The sequence below is a fragment of the Amphimedon queenslandica genome, unplaced genomic scaffold, assembly GCF_000090795.2.
Source record: "Amphimedon queenslandica unplaced genomic scaffold, v1.1 AMPQUscaffold_13131, whole genome shotgun sequence".
Taxonomy (NCBI): domain Eukaryota; kingdom Metazoa; phylum Porifera; class Demospongiae; order Haplosclerida; family Niphatidae; genus Amphimedon; species Amphimedon queenslandica.
Window position 1 is genome coordinate 63,959 of NW_003546633.1, and position 16,919 is coordinate 80,877.

The 16,919-nt window shown below is 32.7% G+C and overlaps 3 protein-coding genes across 3 annotated transcripts in view; 2 read left to right on the forward strand and 1 right to left on the reverse strand.

Moving 5' to 3' along the window:
- The first annotated feature begins 2,556 nt into the window (after positions 1 to 2,556).
- On the forward strand, positions 2,557 to 6,285 carry LOC100633057 (fibrillin-1-like). Its single transcript, XM_020000962.1, has 20 exons — positions 2,557 to 2,685; positions 2,759 to 2,858; positions 2,905 to 3,027; positions 3,075 to 3,191; positions 3,240 to 3,353; positions 3,397 to 3,519; positions 3,562 to 3,684; positions 3,748 to 3,873; positions 3,924 to 4,163; positions 4,211 to 4,330; positions 4,377 to 4,499; positions 4,547 to 4,660; positions 4,717 to 4,842; positions 4,891 to 5,136; positions 5,188 to 5,307; positions 5,349 to 5,474; positions 5,521 to 5,649; positions 5,697 to 5,731; positions 5,774 to 5,843; positions 5,892 to 6,285. The coding sequence occupies exons 1-20, from the start codon at positions 2,557 to 2,559 to the stop codon at positions 6,083 to 6,085; spliced, it is 2,598 nt and encodes an 865-aa protein (XP_019856521.1). The 3' UTR covers positions 6,086 to 6,285.
- A 2,794-nt stretch (positions 6,286 to 9,079) lies between these two features.
- LOC109585040 (uncharacterized) lies at positions 9,080 to 13,919 on the forward strand. The gene is made up of 9 exons (XM_020000964.1): positions 9,080 to 9,186; positions 9,230 to 9,580; positions 9,628 to 9,681; positions 10,212 to 10,933; positions 10,986 to 11,028; positions 11,533 to 11,743; positions 12,250 to 12,427; positions 12,906 to 13,119; positions 13,777 to 13,919. The coding sequence occupies exons 1-9, from the start codon at positions 9,123 to 9,125 to the stop codon at positions 13,917 to 13,919; spliced, it is 1,980 nt and encodes a 659-aa protein (XP_019856523.1). The 5' UTR covers positions 9,080 to 9,122.
- A 1,662-nt stretch (positions 13,920 to 15,581) lies between these two features.
- The window catches only part of LOC109585041 (epidermal growth factor receptor-like), a 4,472-nt gene continuing 3,134 nt past the window's right edge, over positions 15,582 to 16,919 (reverse strand). The window contains exons 6-9 of the mRNA XM_020000965.1: positions 16,789 to 16,913; positions 16,622 to 16,744; positions 16,532 to 16,571; positions 15,582 to 16,132 (exon numbers count right to left, since the gene is read on the reverse strand). Coding sequence (XP_019856524.1) covers positions 15,702 to 16,132; positions 16,532 to 16,571; positions 16,622 to 16,744; positions 16,789 to 16,913 — 719 coding nt within the window. The 3' untranslated portion in view covers positions 15,582 to 15,701. The remainder of the gene's footprint in view (positions 16,133 to 16,531; positions 16,572 to 16,621; positions 16,745 to 16,788; positions 16,914 to 16,919) is intronic.

Below are 16,919 nucleotides of genomic sequence, written 5' to 3' on the forward strand. Positions count from 1 at the left end.
GTCACTGACAGCACAGTGAGAGATAATGATCAAGCTTATGGGCGGGGTCAAGTCAAACCACACCCTCTTCAATGTGGCAACATTACTGGCATGTCGAGCCATCGATCAATCATAGAATGCTGTAAATACTAAAAAGGAAGCAGTCTCGTAGACCAGACCCCTAAGCTCTGAGACTAAGTAGAGACGAAGGAAGTTACCTAGCATTAGCTGATGAATGAAGTATACACCTTGCTTGTGTTGTGAGCTGAAGGAACGCCACTTCAGTAGTACTGCAAGACTGAGGAGCTACTCCTCATCCTCAATCAGCTACCCTACCTGCAGGTGCAGGATCAAGTAATAAAAGTGGATATAGTTCAAAAGGTAAACACTTATCATACTGGATGCTTTTTAGTCTTGCATAGCCTGGATGATAGCCAGACTCCTCCACTTTTTGATATTTGGGTGTCACCCACCCAATCCGGCATCCATTGATCAATACCGTATAGCTGGAAATTTTTGTGGCCCCAAAATTTTGCGGATTCGTTCAGAAATCAATTTCGTGGCTTTAATTTTTGTGTTTTTTTACTTTTCGGCCATCTTGAACCGTATTAAATCATTTTTCGCAAATTTCATTTTCGTGGATTTTGAAAAACGCAAAATCCATGAAAATTATGGGCCACGAAAATTTTCCGCTATGCAGTATTATAAAAAAGGGATCAATCTGGCTATGTGAATCTAGGGGGATTTGGTGTTCTAATTGCAGTTCACTAAAATACCTGCCAATCACTAAAAATCTCTTTCTAATAAAGGATGTGCATTCTAACATAGATACCAGTATATTCATAACTTTTAAGTACTGTATATCTAGCCCACACAGAAACCATCTTGCCTTGCTACCTTCTTGAGGCCCTTTTCAGAAGTTTAGAAAGCATTTTGAGGATCTATTGGGGTCTAGCAGTCACCTGAAAAATTGCTATGAATTAATACAGAGTGATTTCCTTGAACCAAGGCTTTTTCTATTATGTCTCCATTGTTGTCATTAGCAAACTGATGTCCAATGAATTAAATTTTTTCTTGAAAGTAGAAAATTTCTTGGAGTTAAACTTTGGCAAATTAAGGTCCATTCGCCAAATTTTTAGTCTCCAATTTGATTAAGGTTCCATAGAATCATACACTGAGTTAAAATTTTACCAAAATTTTAACCTCCAATCCTCTTTTAGAGTCATTTCGCCAAATTTTAACGCTCCGAATTTTCTAGCTATACAGTATTAGGGCCATTCATGGCATCAAAGCTATTTTGTCCAATACATCTATGCCTTCTTCAAAGTGTGTATTCATGATCTGGTGCAAAAGAGATTATATAACAGTTAATCCATGAGGCAATGTGTTTATCAGCATAAGCTTCTAGTCGATTCACTAAAGAGGTGCACAAGGCTGAAGATCGAGTATACTTTTAGCATGAAATTGAATGTGACTTACCCATGTAAAAGTCAATGCCACATTTATTAATAGGTTTAACATTAGTTGCCGCAAAGATTTGCACTTAGTCAAAATGGCTGATGGACCTGAGTTTCTCACAAAGCATGCTAAGTGAACTAAAAAGCATGCTTCATAAGGTGACAAGCTATAGTAGTACATGTATATGTAGATGTACACCCGTATGTGTATAGGGAGCAACTTTTAAAAATCCAAATTTAATCAGAATCAGCTGAAACCTCCAACACAGCAAAGAACATTGTACATGTATATGTATCAGAAAAAAAAAAAGAATTCTTGTAGAGCCATTTTTCACAAAATATTTTTGAGTAACTTTATGAATTTATTTTAAAAATTTAATTTTGATTGGTATCATTTTATGTGTCAAAAGGTTGTAGTCTTTAGATGCATGATAGCTGTAATTACATTTTTAATCACTCCACCTTGTGAATAGCATTTTCATTGTCTTTCAATTGAGTGCAACTTAGCATCTAATATTCCTATTCTGAATGAAACAATATGAATGCGCATCCACCACTGACCAGTCACTCCACCTTAATTATGAATTACATTTTCATTGTAATGTAATGCGATACACACAATCACCCCACTTTGTGAATATTGTGATTTAGTACAATATAATTACATAACACCACAATTAGAGTGCATTTTTGCAAAATTAAGCATGAAGTCTATTCTGTTTTTTGCTTTCCTTTTTTCATTTCAGTAAATAGTATCACACTAACATCTCAATGATTTTATATCTCTTTCAGCTTTAGGGCTAACAAAAAATATTAGTGCTTTTGGAAGTAATTTTTCTGTGGGATTCTATGAGCACATTAGTGGAGCACAGTCAATCACATTGTACATCACACTCGTAAGCCATCTCCAGTTTCCTTCAGCATCACTACCCTTGATGGAGGCTTTACTTACAGTGGGACAACTACCAGTAACAACCCTGGAGTCGTTGCCGTCCCTAACACCTATGATGAAGTGTATGACCGCACCTACTCTTCGAGGAGAAAGGGACTCAAAATATCAACATCTGCAACAGAGTCTGTATCTGTTGTGGCCTGGAGTTATTGAGACTCTACAGCTTACATGTCCTATCTTGCTCTTCCATGTCACTCACAGCTGACTAGTGAATATACTTACTATGTTGTTTCCACAACAGGTTGGTCCGATCAGCCCAGTCAGTTCCTGATAGTCGGTTGCTCTGACAACAGCAGTGTGACCATAGTTCCTTCAAACAGCATCACTGTCCCTTCAGATCCACAGCTCAGTGGTGCTTCTAATATATTAGTCACTGCAGGCCAGTCATACAACTTTGTCCTCCATTCCTTGCAAACCCTGTTTGTATTTGAACTTTATATGGACCTCACTGGTACTAGAATATTGCACAGGTTAGTTTAATGTTCTACAAGCTAAAAAAACAAAGTCTTTAAACAGATATTGATGAATGTAACTTTGAAAGTAATGGATGTAGTCAATTATGCACTAACAGTCTGGGTAGCTACTCCTGTAGTTGTCATACCGGATTTGCTCTTTCTTCTGACATGTTTAACTGCACAGATCAGTTTAAATATAAAAATTATTAAAAATTATCTTTTAATTTTCAGATATTGATGAGTGTGAGTATGACAATGGTGGCTGTTCCCATTTATGTGTTAATACTTTTGGAAGTTATCAGTGTCAATGCTACAGTGGATATCAATCTGATGATAATAACTGTATTGGTATGTTCAAGCCAATTACATGTGCTATAATTGCATGTTCATTTATAGAAATCAATGAATGCCTTGCTGAAAATGGGGGTTGTGAGCAAGTATGTACTAATACAAATGGAAGTTTTGAGTGTTCTTGTTATTCTGGTTACTTTGGTAGTGTGTTTTGTTCAGGTATTTCATTGTACATAAGTTTAACTTTGAATTGATCATGCAGATATTAATGAGTGTGATCTGAATGCTTCTGGTTGTAATCAAACTTGTATTAATACTGTTGGTAGCTACTACTGTGATTGTGAAACAGGGTACTACTTGAATAATGACGGTCACACATGCTTAGGTTAGTTTTTTAGAGTATATTTAATTTTACTTATTACTTCAGATGTTGATGAATGCTCTACTGGCATTGCTTATTGTGATCAGGTTTGTACAAATGACCATGGCTCATTTCATTGTGGATGCAACAGTGGATTTACATTGAGTTCTAATGGCATTGTTTGCGAAGGCATGTGCATGTATTTTCATAATAAGTATAATATATATATATATGTTGCGCTTTCTAATTTAGACATTAATGAATGTATAACAAATGATTCTAACTGTGAACAAACTTGCTTAAACACTATTGGATCATATTATTGTCAGTGTGTTTCTGGATTTAGACTGAACACTACAACAAATGCTACTTGTTATGGTAAGTAGTTCTGAAGCATAATTATAATTCACTTTACAATTATTTTAAAGATATTGATGAATGCAATGAGGGAATTTCTGGATGTGATGACATTTGTATAAATTCCGTTGGTAGCTACTCGTGTAGCTGTCATAATGGATATAAATTGAATCCAGATAATCGCACTTGCATTGATATTGATGAATGCACTGATAACAATGGTGGCTGTGCACATATTTGCCAGAATACTAATGGTAGCTATGCATGTTCGTGTCTTGCTGGATTTATTCTTAATGACCATGACTGTGTTGGTTAGTTTGATTTGATAGTAATATTAATAATCATGGCTTTGTTAAAGATATTAATGAATGCAGTGCTAATAGTGGTTGTGCACACTTTTGCAACAACACCATTGGTTCGTATGTTTGCTCTTGTAACACTGGATATTATCTAGATATTGATGGACACAATTGTTCAGGTTAACTATAAATTTTGTCTTGCAACTATTTTGTTTACGTAAACAGATATTAATGAATGTACTGATAATAATGGTGGCTGCTATCACTCGTGTATCAATACTGTTGGTAGCTATCAGTGTCAATGCTATGATGGATATCAACTTGATAATAATTCACCAAACTGTATAGGTAAACTGGCATATTGCTATTGTATTGTGTTTATTCCTTTAATATAGATATTGATGAATGTTCCATCAGTAATGGTGGATGCCAACAAGAGTGTAAAAATACGAATGGAAGTTTTGTATGTTCGTGCTATCCTGGTTATGTTGGCAGTGTTTCTTGTACAGGTAAATTATTTTCCAATTATTCTACTATTTATGTTTGTGTTATTTGGTTGTTTTAGACATTAATGAATGTATAACAAATGATAATAACTGTGAACAGACATGCTTAAACACTATTGGATCATATTATTGTCAGTGTGATTCTGGATTTAAATTGAATGCTACAACAAATGCTACTTGTTATGGTAAGTAATTTGAGAAATTACGATTGATGTTATAATTCTTCTTTTAAGATATTAATGAATGTGAAGAAGACATTTCTGGATGTGATGACATGTGTATAAATTCTATTGGTAGCTACTCTTGCAGCTGTCATAATGGATATAAATTGAACACTGATAATCACACATGTATTGATATTGATGAGTGCACTGATAACAATGGAGGCTGTGCACACATTTGCCGTAACACAGATGGTAGTTATGTATGTTCATGCAGGGTAGGGTATTCATTAACTAGCAACAATCAAAGCTGTGCTGGTAAGTTAAATTATAATTATAATTGTATTAATTATTATTGTCTATATTTAGACAACAATGAATGTGAATTTGAAAATGGAGGTTGTAATCAGACATGCTCAAATACAGATGGTAGTTTTACGTGCTCTTGTTTAAGTGGCTACACTCTAGAAAATGATGTTCAATGCATAGGTATCAACAGTGTCAATTCAATTTAAAGTTATACTTTATAGATTTTAATGAGTGTTTGCATAACGAAATGTACAAATGTAGTCAAAATTGTGTAAATACACAAGGTAGCTATAGCTGTGTGTGCCTGCCTGGATACTACTTGGGCAGTGATAATCATACTTGTTTTGGTTAGTTCAACTTAATTTATTCAGTGTTCCTAAATTCTACTTAAAGATATTGATGAGTGTAGTCAAGCTAATGGAGGTTGTGATCAGATTTGCATCAATAGAGATGGCTCATTTCGTTGTACATGTCGTGATGGCTATGTGTTAAATAATGATACACGTACATTTACCTGCAAAAGTATGTTCGATTTGAGAAATTAACATCATGATTTTTTTTAATTTTAGTGCAAGGGCTTGCAACTATAAGCAATGGAAATAATGTAAGTGTGTCATGATGTACACTAAGATTTATTTGTTTGTAGCATTTAAACCTTGAATCTGATCAAACTTCTGCATACATTGGAATTCCAGTTGCTATTGTCGTAACAGCAGGTAAATATTTCTCAAGTAAAAACTAACTTTAAATGACTTTTATATTAGTTGTGATCATCATTATTGCTACTGCCTTATTGATTTTGATTCTAAAAAGCAAAAAGAAGGCTCAAGAATATTCAGTGTCGAATTTGGAAGATCACGAACCAAGATTTAATCCCCTGTATTTTTCAAGTGAAAAGGAAGATCTAACGATGGATAAGGAAGCCATTGAAAATGATATCTATGAAACTTGCACATAGTAAATTTAGGTCTATCTTATATCATGTAACTAATAGTATACTTTTGTATTGATTATAGCTACGCTATTATAATAAATGTGTTGTCATTAAATTAATGCTGTACTTTACAAACTGTATTGCTTTATTTTTGTTGTGGTAAAAGCAATACAATAGTAAAATAAAGTTTACAGTTAGTTTAATCATTCATAGATAACCAGACTTAACCATTGATAACTGCAACTATCAGGCAAAGATTAATTAACCATAAATAAGTGTTAGGGCAAGCCAATCTGTATGCCCAACAAACCATGCTCTGACAAAATGTTTTATATAGTACACATGTATTCGGTGGTAGGTAACTTGTTATTTTCAATTTTTAACATTTTCTAATACATATTGATGTTCTTAAGCTATTCCATTTATTATTTGGAATAGCTTAAGGACATCAATATGTATGGACATTTTTAAAAATTCTAAAAATACCATGCTTTTTTCAAAAAATGCTTAGATTTCACTCCCAAATTTTATTACACTTTCTGATGCATACACATTATAATGTAGAGACTAGATTTAATGATTCTAACAAATAATTGTCAAGTTATGGCCATTTTAAAAAGCAGCAAATTTTCAGAATAAGCAATCAATTGACTGCCACAAATTTAGACAAGAGCTCTTCTTAACACTGAAGAAAGCTAAGCTTGCCCTAACATCACATAGCTATATAATGCTATCTTTGTTATACTAGATTTATACTGTTTGTTGTTACTTTATTACATTTTTTGTGTCACCTGTTGCCATAAATTTTGACCATATAGATTTGTGTTACTTATTAATAGTTTGATTTTAGTAACTTTGAATTAAAACTACAGATTTCAGGAAGACTGTCATTGACCAGTAGTCATAAAACTACATACTATGTAGCTACTCATAAAATTGTCACCGAAAAATATTAACAGTATTTGCACAAATAATGATTATACACTAAAAGCAAGATTATAATCCGATTGAAACCCTCATTACACATACTTTGTCTAACCATAGACACTTTATTACAGTGTCTATGGTCTAACAAAGACAAAACCACATGATCCAACCAATAATGAATTATGGGATCATCATGTAGGTGAGATTGAAATTGACTTTTAAGATTATGAGTTGATGAAATTGTGGACTATGCACAGTAAAATTTATCATAGATTAATGTAGAAGTATAGAAAAATATAGATTACCACCAAGTTGAGTAAATTATTGACTCACAAAAAATAGTTGTTACTACAGGTCGAATTGGGGAGTTAGATATCAGGATACAAGAACTTCTTCTATATTTTAGTAGATATCTTCAATAAGGTCAAGCCAGAGTCCAGTCATTTTTGTGAAAGATTGGATTAAGTGCAACAGAATCTCAGTAGCCTATGCCCTCATTCATTCCAGGTTTTCCAGCAGCATAGATGCATCACATTAGTACATTTTTATAATTATAAATATTCCAGTTTAATAAAGTCTATGAAACTGTCACCACTTTAACAATAATATCATCATGCCGTGTAATTACAAGACAATTTTAACCAAATCTGTCTGATACGTAATTTTATATGTACATGTACTTATGTTGAATATTGAATTCTTTACAAGTTTTTTAAGTTGCTTAGTTATTAGACCAAAGTCCTGTACAGGGACTTTGGTCAAATTTCGCCAAAAATGAAAAATAGAGATTTCTCCTTTTTTATTCTTCCTTGACATACATGTACTTATGTTGTGGAGAAAGCTTGAGCTTATTCTAATCAAAATTGGATTTTTACAACAAATTGTTTAAGTTGCTTAAAATATTGAACAAAAGTCCCTGTGTTGTAGCACAGGTTTTGGCCAAATTTTGCCAAAAATAAAAAAAGATGTCTCCTTTTTACTACTTCTTTTTGATAAGTGATAACCATACATGCACTTATCATTCATTATGTAGAAGTTTCAGTTCATTCTAATCAAAATTGGATTTTTTACAAGTATTAAGGTGCTCAAAAATCAGGCCAACTATGGTACTTAGTACATATTAATACTATTGTTATTATTTACTTCAGATGTAATGTTCATGGTTCATTTCCTAAAATTATAAGTCAGCCAGTCTACTGTATCATTAGGTAAGTCATGCATTCCATCAGTTTGTAGTAATGGCTTTAATACAGAATGTATATTAGGAATAGAATAAATATATGTAATAATTATACACATAATTAATAATAATAAATTATAATAAATCTAGCCACTGCACACTAGATCTATTATCTAGACTATTAGTCAATAGTCATTGGCCAAACAATAATGAATTATTTGTAATAAACAACTGAAACTTTTACTGTAGTCATCAGCCTATCACCATCCAACAATACTGTACAAGATGATTTATTGGCGAGGAATTAATATTAGCAATTGGCGATTCTATATGATAAAATCTTCAATATAAAGTCTGCCATCTTGTTTCAATTTGAGCATGCTCAATGGCATGTGGCACAAAATTGCCAATATAAAATTCATCAATTAACTTTCCAAAGGCAAATCCAGCAAATACTACTCTCACCAATAAATCATCTTGTACGGTACTATTATCATCTATGCTGAGCAGTGAAGGGTTAAAAGACTTAAACTTAAAATAGAAACCTCTGGCCACTTTTGTTATTAAACTAAGTATGTACCAGGAGCCGAGGACACATCTTTTAGCAACCACAAAACCTTATCAACACAGCTTCCCCTGAAGACATTAATAATAACAATTAATTGCATTTCTATATACTTTTCTTTTGCTGTCACATGACCCAACACTATAATATTATATTCAGTTGATCTTAAAATTAATAATTTACTCTTGATAAAATTAATAAAATAACTTTTAGAGTAACTCGGGGCTATTCATGTAGTATCTATGTTTAAGACTTTCAGCCGCTTTCAACCCATTATTGTCTAGTCATCACTCATCAGTGCTTAATTAGAGTGCTAATGAATTTTTTCTTGGGTGGGGTCATGTTTGTGCGTGGGTGTATACTCTGCCTCAGCAACAATCGAGGTAACAATGGATACAAGCTCTTCTTCCTGTGGCTTTGCTCCTTTTATAAACGTTTGCAATAAAGAACTAAGTAAGTTTATGGGTATATTTGACATTTAACGATTATTTTGTAGGCAAAAAAAATTTCTATGCTGTTTATGATAGAATCAAACCACTTTCAGCTGGCTGGAAGCAGATAGCCATTTCCTGGCATCTTGAACTAGATACAATTAACAGGATAGAAGCTGATTGTCGTGGAGATACTATTGCTTGTCTGCAGAAAGTCATAGAGTTTTGGTTAAGGAAAGATTATGATTATGAATCTCATGGTATTCCTTGCTGGAGGAGAGTGTGTGTAGCTGTTAAAGAAGGAGGAGGTGATCCAGCATTAGCTGATGAAATAGCTCGTGAACATCCTCTACCAGCTACTGTGGGAGTCTCTACTGATGTTATTCATAATGAAGGAATGTCACCTGGTTCAATAGGTATACTATAATTACCAAATTAGAAATGATAGTGAATATATTTTTAGGAAATAGAAGGGATGCAATATCACCTGGAAATGGAAAATCAAATAGTTCAACTGGTAAGTGATTCTCAATTTTTCAAAAAATAATTTTGTGAATCCTTTAACATAAATTCAATTAAAATTCAATTTTGCAGTTTCGAAAAAAATTGGTAAAAAAATAGTTTTCCACAAAATCTTCAATGCTATACCGTAATTCTGTTGTAACAACAGATCAATTAATCATATTCATGAGTCATAATGAAAGTACACAATTATGACTAATTAAAACAATAATGTTGAATTATTTGATTTTGCATATTATTGTACAAAAAATCCACAATAATATGCAAATTAAATGATTGAACAATATTGTTTTAATTAGTCATGATTGTGTACTTTTTCATTTTTTTTCTTGTCCTGTGTAACCATGAATTTTTAAAGAAAAGTTAACTTTTAATTATAACATAATAGAAATTACCAAAATTAGCCCATTAACTATTTTCAAATACCTACAATTAAGTATTTTAATGTGAATTAATAGTTTGACATCAAATTGGTGCTTGCTTTCATTGCATACCAGAGAATAATAAACAAAAATTTATTTTTAGGTACTGACGGATATGGTTATTCTGAAAAGAGTTTCCACTTAGCAAGCAAGCTACATGATTTACAAGATGAATTTGATGAAGCAATTCGAATAACAAAGAAAGCATTTAAGTCAAGTGATTTGCCTAAAATCATTGATTACCTTAATACACATGTTAAGTCATTGCTTGGTCCTAAAAAAATACAACAAACAACAGCTCAAACAGTTAGAGAAGAGTTCAAATGCATAGAAACAATACCAAAACTATTTACTTTACTACAAGACAAATACATATCATGGTTCAACTATAAACTAATGATAAAACTTGTTGGAGTATTTCGATCAAAAAATTGTTCATTAAAACGAACTTGGTCAGCATATGAAGAGAAGTTAAAGGATTATTTTATAAACAGTGGTGGACTATTGAAAGATGCTGATGCTGTACAGTTTGGTGTAAAAGGTGTTCCTCCTGGTACACGAGTAATGATTGCTAAAGTTGACAGAGATGACTACACACTGGATGACATATTCTTCTTTCGTAGAGCAATACCACAAAGTTTAGATATTCCCGAGTATAATCTTTACTTTTGTTTTGTTCACATTGGTTCTCTTTGTTTGGGTTACCTCATTCCTGAGTATGTTTACTCTTTACTATTTCCTCTAACTACAAAGATACAGCAACAGTTAGCTAGCATTGGTATCACTGAACTAACATTTGGTGAAGATATTTATAATTTAAAAGAGGTTAGAATTATAAATCTTATTGAGTTATAATTATATACTTATACAAATGTAGGTTTTATTATTACCAGAATCATTGTTTCCATCTTCTGTTATTGGTAAAATAATAATTAGAAACTTATTAATTTTTAATTTCACTTTATTAGATGTATGTGATCCATTATGGTATGAGAATACCAGTACACCATTACATGAAGCAGCTTGGAGAGGATTAAAAGATGAAGTACATTGGCTTCTTAACAAATTTGGTTACAGCGCATATCATCGTGGTCTTCATGGTTGGACTCCATTACACTCTGCATCATATGGTGGACACATTGAGATCCTTCAACTACTCATCCATCAATATGGTATTGATCCTAATGAAGGTGATGATAATAGTGTATCTAGTATACATATGGCATCTTATAAAGGCCATTTATCTATAGTACAATATCTAGTAGACATGTGTCATGTTCCTCCTGATCAACCAGACAATAGCAATAACACTGCATTACTGTACTCAGCAATGGGGGGCCATTCTGACCTAGTGGAATTTTTTATTGAAAAAAATTGTAATACTTCTCACATTAATTGTGAAAGTGTATCTTTATCCTTGTTAGCTTGTAAAAGTGGAGTGTTGGCATTAGTCCATAAGCTTGAATCATTGAACCTCTTCTCACCGAATTCCTTTGATTTTTGGGGATTCAGCATATTGCATTACTCATCTATGAATAATAATGATAAGCTTTTAAAGTATCTCTTAAATCAATATCAATTATCCATTGATGTAAAGAATCAAAAGGGAAGGACTCCACTTCATATTGCTTCATGGTATGCTTCATCATCAGTTGTTGAGTATATTGTTAGTATTCAAGGTAACGAAGCATTATTAGTTACTGATAATAATGGCAGGTCATGTTTACATTATGCATGTGATGCAGCTATACATATTCCAGCTGGTATTGTGTATAGTAAGCTTAAGGCACAGAGTGATGCATCACTTATTGCTACTATTGATAATACTAAAATAAAACAAAATATTGATTTTATCAAACGGAAGGAAAGAGTTAAAATGTTTTCTTCACTTCTTAAAAAAGCTAGCATTTGTCCTAGCTTTGACATCAATGTCACTTCAAATGATGGCCATTCATTACTTCATTTAGCATCATTCAGTGGCAGACTGGCAGTACATTACTAGTGAAAGCATTAGAAGAATACAATGTCAACTGTACATTAACTAATGATGGTAGGTCTCCAGCACATTATGCTGCCTTGTCAGGTTCTACTAGTTTATTAAGATATATTATATCTCAGTATAATCTCAATGCTAATGATAGTAATGCTTATGGTCGTACACCATTAATCTACTCCTGCTGGTCAGGTAGTATTAATTCTGTTAAATATCTTATCAATAATCATGACAGTGATCCTAATGTCCCTGATAAGTATGGTATGACATGTATTCATTATTCTTGTCGTAATGGTCATATTGATGTCACTCAATATCTCATTGAGGTACAGCATTGTGATATTAATAAAAGAGATAATGAAGGAAAGATTCTAATACATCATGCTGCATGGAGTGGCAACTTTGATTTAGTTCAGTATCTTATTGAAGGTTTGTCTCCTACTGCATTTGATAAGAATGACCGCACTGCTTTACATTATGCCTCAATGTCTCGTAACTTATCTCTTGTTAAAGAATTAATAACTACCCATCAGTTAGATCCTCATCAAGCTGACAGTAATGGTAAGCTACCAATTCACTATGCTGCTGAATCTGGTGATATTTTACTACTGGAATTATACGTGAAGGATTACAAGTGTAGTCTGAGCCTAACAGATAAAAAAGGTTGGAATATATTTCATTTCTCATCTTTAGAAGGCCACATTCACTTTATTAAACATCTGGTAGAAAATTATCAGTTAGATCTGTCTGCTGTGAATGATGAGGGAATGGCTCCTATCCAGCATGCACTTAGCTTGTGTTTAGGGAAGATTGAACTTGATCCAGTACATTTTAGAACACATACCATCATCACTTGAACTACCTGTCAGAGAATTAGAGGAAATGGCCATAATGGATCCATTCCTTACTGCAGTGTACTTCAATCAGTTAGAAGTTATTAAATACCTCACTATTAGTAGCTATCAGCTACTGATGATGAAGGATCTGGAGCAGCTAGTTAACATATCAGTAGAGAGGGGTAATATAAGTAACTGACCATCAGTAGCAATAAACAAGTTCAAATTTATTATTGAGAAATTATACCAAACTTACTTATTCATGTACAAAATAGAGATAGTGACACAACAATACACTTTACTTGTATAAGTGGACACCATAAAATGGTATCACTTCTATCCAGCTCTACTAATAAGAAAGGACAAATACCATTACACTTAGTGGCTGTCTCTGGTCAAACTGTACTGCTCTCACCGGTCACCAGTAGTTGTAGACTCATCATGATCTACTTACAGCTACTGATAATGAAGAATGTACTGTATTTTATACAGCTTGCAGTAATGGACATATTGATATGTTAGTCCAGTAACTATTAAGTATTTATCCTCAAGTTCAAGCGTTAATGTATAAGACATATAGGGAATAGTAAGAACACTAATTGAGACGAATGGACTAGATCCTTTATTAGAGACAAAGATGGCATCACCTGCTTACACTTACTAGCAGAGAGAAAGTGTACTGCACTATTCATACATGAGAATGTTTGAAATAGAAAGAAGCATACCAGTATTTGGAACCAAACACTGTCTCTAATCTAGTACCTAAGAGAAGTCTGGTCATGCTACTCTTCATTATGCTTCTTGTTCTGATAATATTCGTATGGTACGTTATCTCATAGAGACCTTCCCCTGTACTCCTGATGATCCTGATAATAATGGATACACTTCAGTTCATAATGCACGTGAAGCTGGTAGTATGGAGTTAGTACAAACTGATCTCAAACGTAATGCACTAGCTGAAAACCATGCTTTATTTTACTAGTCAGAGTTTTAAATTAGACCTTGCTCAGCGTATTAACTTTAAAACCTCATCCACACAATATTGAAATAGCTCAATCTGTTATTCCTGATTCATGAGTATGATGATATATTTGATACGATAGAGGAAGAAAAGACAATAAAAACTGCAACAGACCAACACACCATTGTTACCAATATACCTATCACCACCTAATTATCATCATACATAACCATTACATACCTATTGTACCACTATGCAATAAGTTACTTCTGTAATAATGTTAGCTTGAATCACCATTAATCTTAACACCTATTAACACCAATAGTTTAATTTTGTCATCTTACCATTACACCATACCACCTTATTACCACTGTACCATTGTCTTACTTATCATCATTATACAATAGACCAACGTATTACCATCATACTGTTATACCTTATAACCATTATACCATATACAGCCATGAATCCAACAGTCTTGTATATACTTATACACTTTATATTGTTAGCATTAGTAATTGTTGTTGTGAATACTATTGTCAAACTGACGTTTTAATAATTATTTTATTGTTTAATAATATAATTTTAAGTAATTGTTATATTTTACTTTTATTATAGCTACATGCTCTAATGTTGTGAGTTGACTCCCACCAAATTGAATTTAAAAAAATAAATTCTGAAGTTGCTCCAACAGCCATGTACACGTACAATGCACGCACATGCATAATTGTATTGCTCATGAGCCACACTTAGCATACAATTATGTACATTGTGTAAAATTTGAACATAGTTGTGATGCTCATCACAGTTTCTGTAACATACATTGCACTTCAATGTTTTTAGTAACTGCAAAATAGTGCATGACATTAGGATTTATGTTATGAACAACACCTACTAGACTATAGGTACAAGTAAACGGGACCTGATTAACTTTTGTATTATTTATTTTCAAGATAAGATTTTCCACCAATTATCACTTGTTTCACTTTATTTGTCCTTGTAGTACCTGTTCCAAACTCCCCTCCTCAATTAATCATAATTACTTGTTCTTTATTTATTTTGTATATCTTTTATCCTGATTTATTTTTCTTATGATTCCTCTTCTCATTTTTGTTTAAGTTTATTATTTTATTTATTTTGTGTGTGTGTTTTTTCACTGGGGGCCAGACCAGTTCTTGGCCTTCCTTCAGGACAACTCTCTTTGTATGCCCTGTTATTACATTTTGTCTTTTAATTTTTGTGTGCGTGTGTTTCTTAAATAAATGCAAAATTACTACTACATAGATCCAAACAAAAAATTACATTTGTGTTAACAAGGCAGACTTTAGAGCAAGATCAGCTATGTAAAGCATAATTAAAATTTTTCAAGCCTTAGCTGTACACAAGGGCCAGTTTATTTTGTAATCGTCTTTTTTATGGCTGAGCAGTTAATTTCACTTATAAGAAATGACACTCATTATTTGAGGGATTTCACCATCTCACTATTGGCTATATTTTGCAATGTACATTTGATAAGATCCTGTCTTATAACACCTCCCAGGGCCAAGAGTACTTAGAATTTTGGATGACACATTAAATCAAAAGTAAAACAAGTTCATATAAAAGATCAAAACTGTAGTAACTTAGAGCTTTAATCTAATTTTAAAGAAATAATTTAATAAAAGTTATAAACCAAGTCCAGACAATAAAACAATAAAAAATTACAGAAAATTACTATTATAGCTATAGTATCTACGAATTACATTAATTTTATTGTAAACTTAATCAATGAAAAATAGTCAATATAGTACCATCTCATTCACTTTAAGCAATTGAAGTAGCCAGTGTCTTCATTATTACTGCATCATTGGCACCTTCATCAAAGCAATCAACGTAACCATCCTTATCATTAGAATCTTCTTGTAAGCAATCAACGTAACCATCATTATCATCGGAATCTTCATGTAAGCAATCAACGTAACCATCCTTATCATTAGAATCTTCTTGTAAGCAATCAACGTAACCATCCTTGTCATTAGAATCTTCATGTAAGCAATCAACATTTCCAGTGTCTTCATTTCTTCTTTTATGAAAATTGCTCTCTTTATTGTTGCCATCATGACTTGTATACACAGTTCCCCTCAAAGCTCTAGTTTTTTTAATTTTTACATATTTTTTGGGAGACATCATCATGGTATTAAACTGATAGACAAGGTCTTCAAAAGATGGTCGTTTCTCAGGCTCTAGTTCCCAACCTAAAAAATTGTTTCATTAAATTGATTAATTAAAAGGTTTAATTAATTAAACAGGTTGATTAATTAATTAGGTTGATTAGTTAAGGTTGATTAATTAGGTTGATTAATTAATTAAGTAATTTGTTTATATTGTTTAATTAAATTTCCCAATAGCCTTTATCACACAATTAAAAGGGTGTGTCACATCCTACATAAGCTGACAACTACTTTGCAATATAGCTTTTACATGATAGAAATCAATATAGCAATTCAATCATCATACTATGTTGTTACATTTAGGCAAAATAGCTATCTTTAAAAAGGTCTGCTACTATTTTATCGTAACTATGCTGCACTTACAATTTTGCAATGATTTGTAAAATACTAGTGTACATGTTTTAGGCTGTTTCAATCTGTCACCTTTCTCCAGCAGTTTCAGCAGCTCAAATACACTTTTGCCCTAAGAATGTGATACATTGTGATAAGATTAAATTCACTGCATGATTATACTTTGAAAGGAGATTCTCCAAATGTTAGTATCTCCCATACTGTTACACCAAAGCTCCAAATGTCAGTTTTGTGTGTGAATATTCTTTGCCGTATACTTTCAGGTGGTAGCCAGCGAACAGGCAGCTACATGTTTATACCTCACAGTTAGTAGTTAATGTAATACTGACTTTTGATCCAGATGCTTCATAATGAGACTCATCAGGTTCAATGAACCGTGTTAGTCCAAAATCAGTGATAAGAACTTTAAGATGGCTTTGAACAAGGGCATTACGAGCAGCTAAATCTCTATGTACAAGAC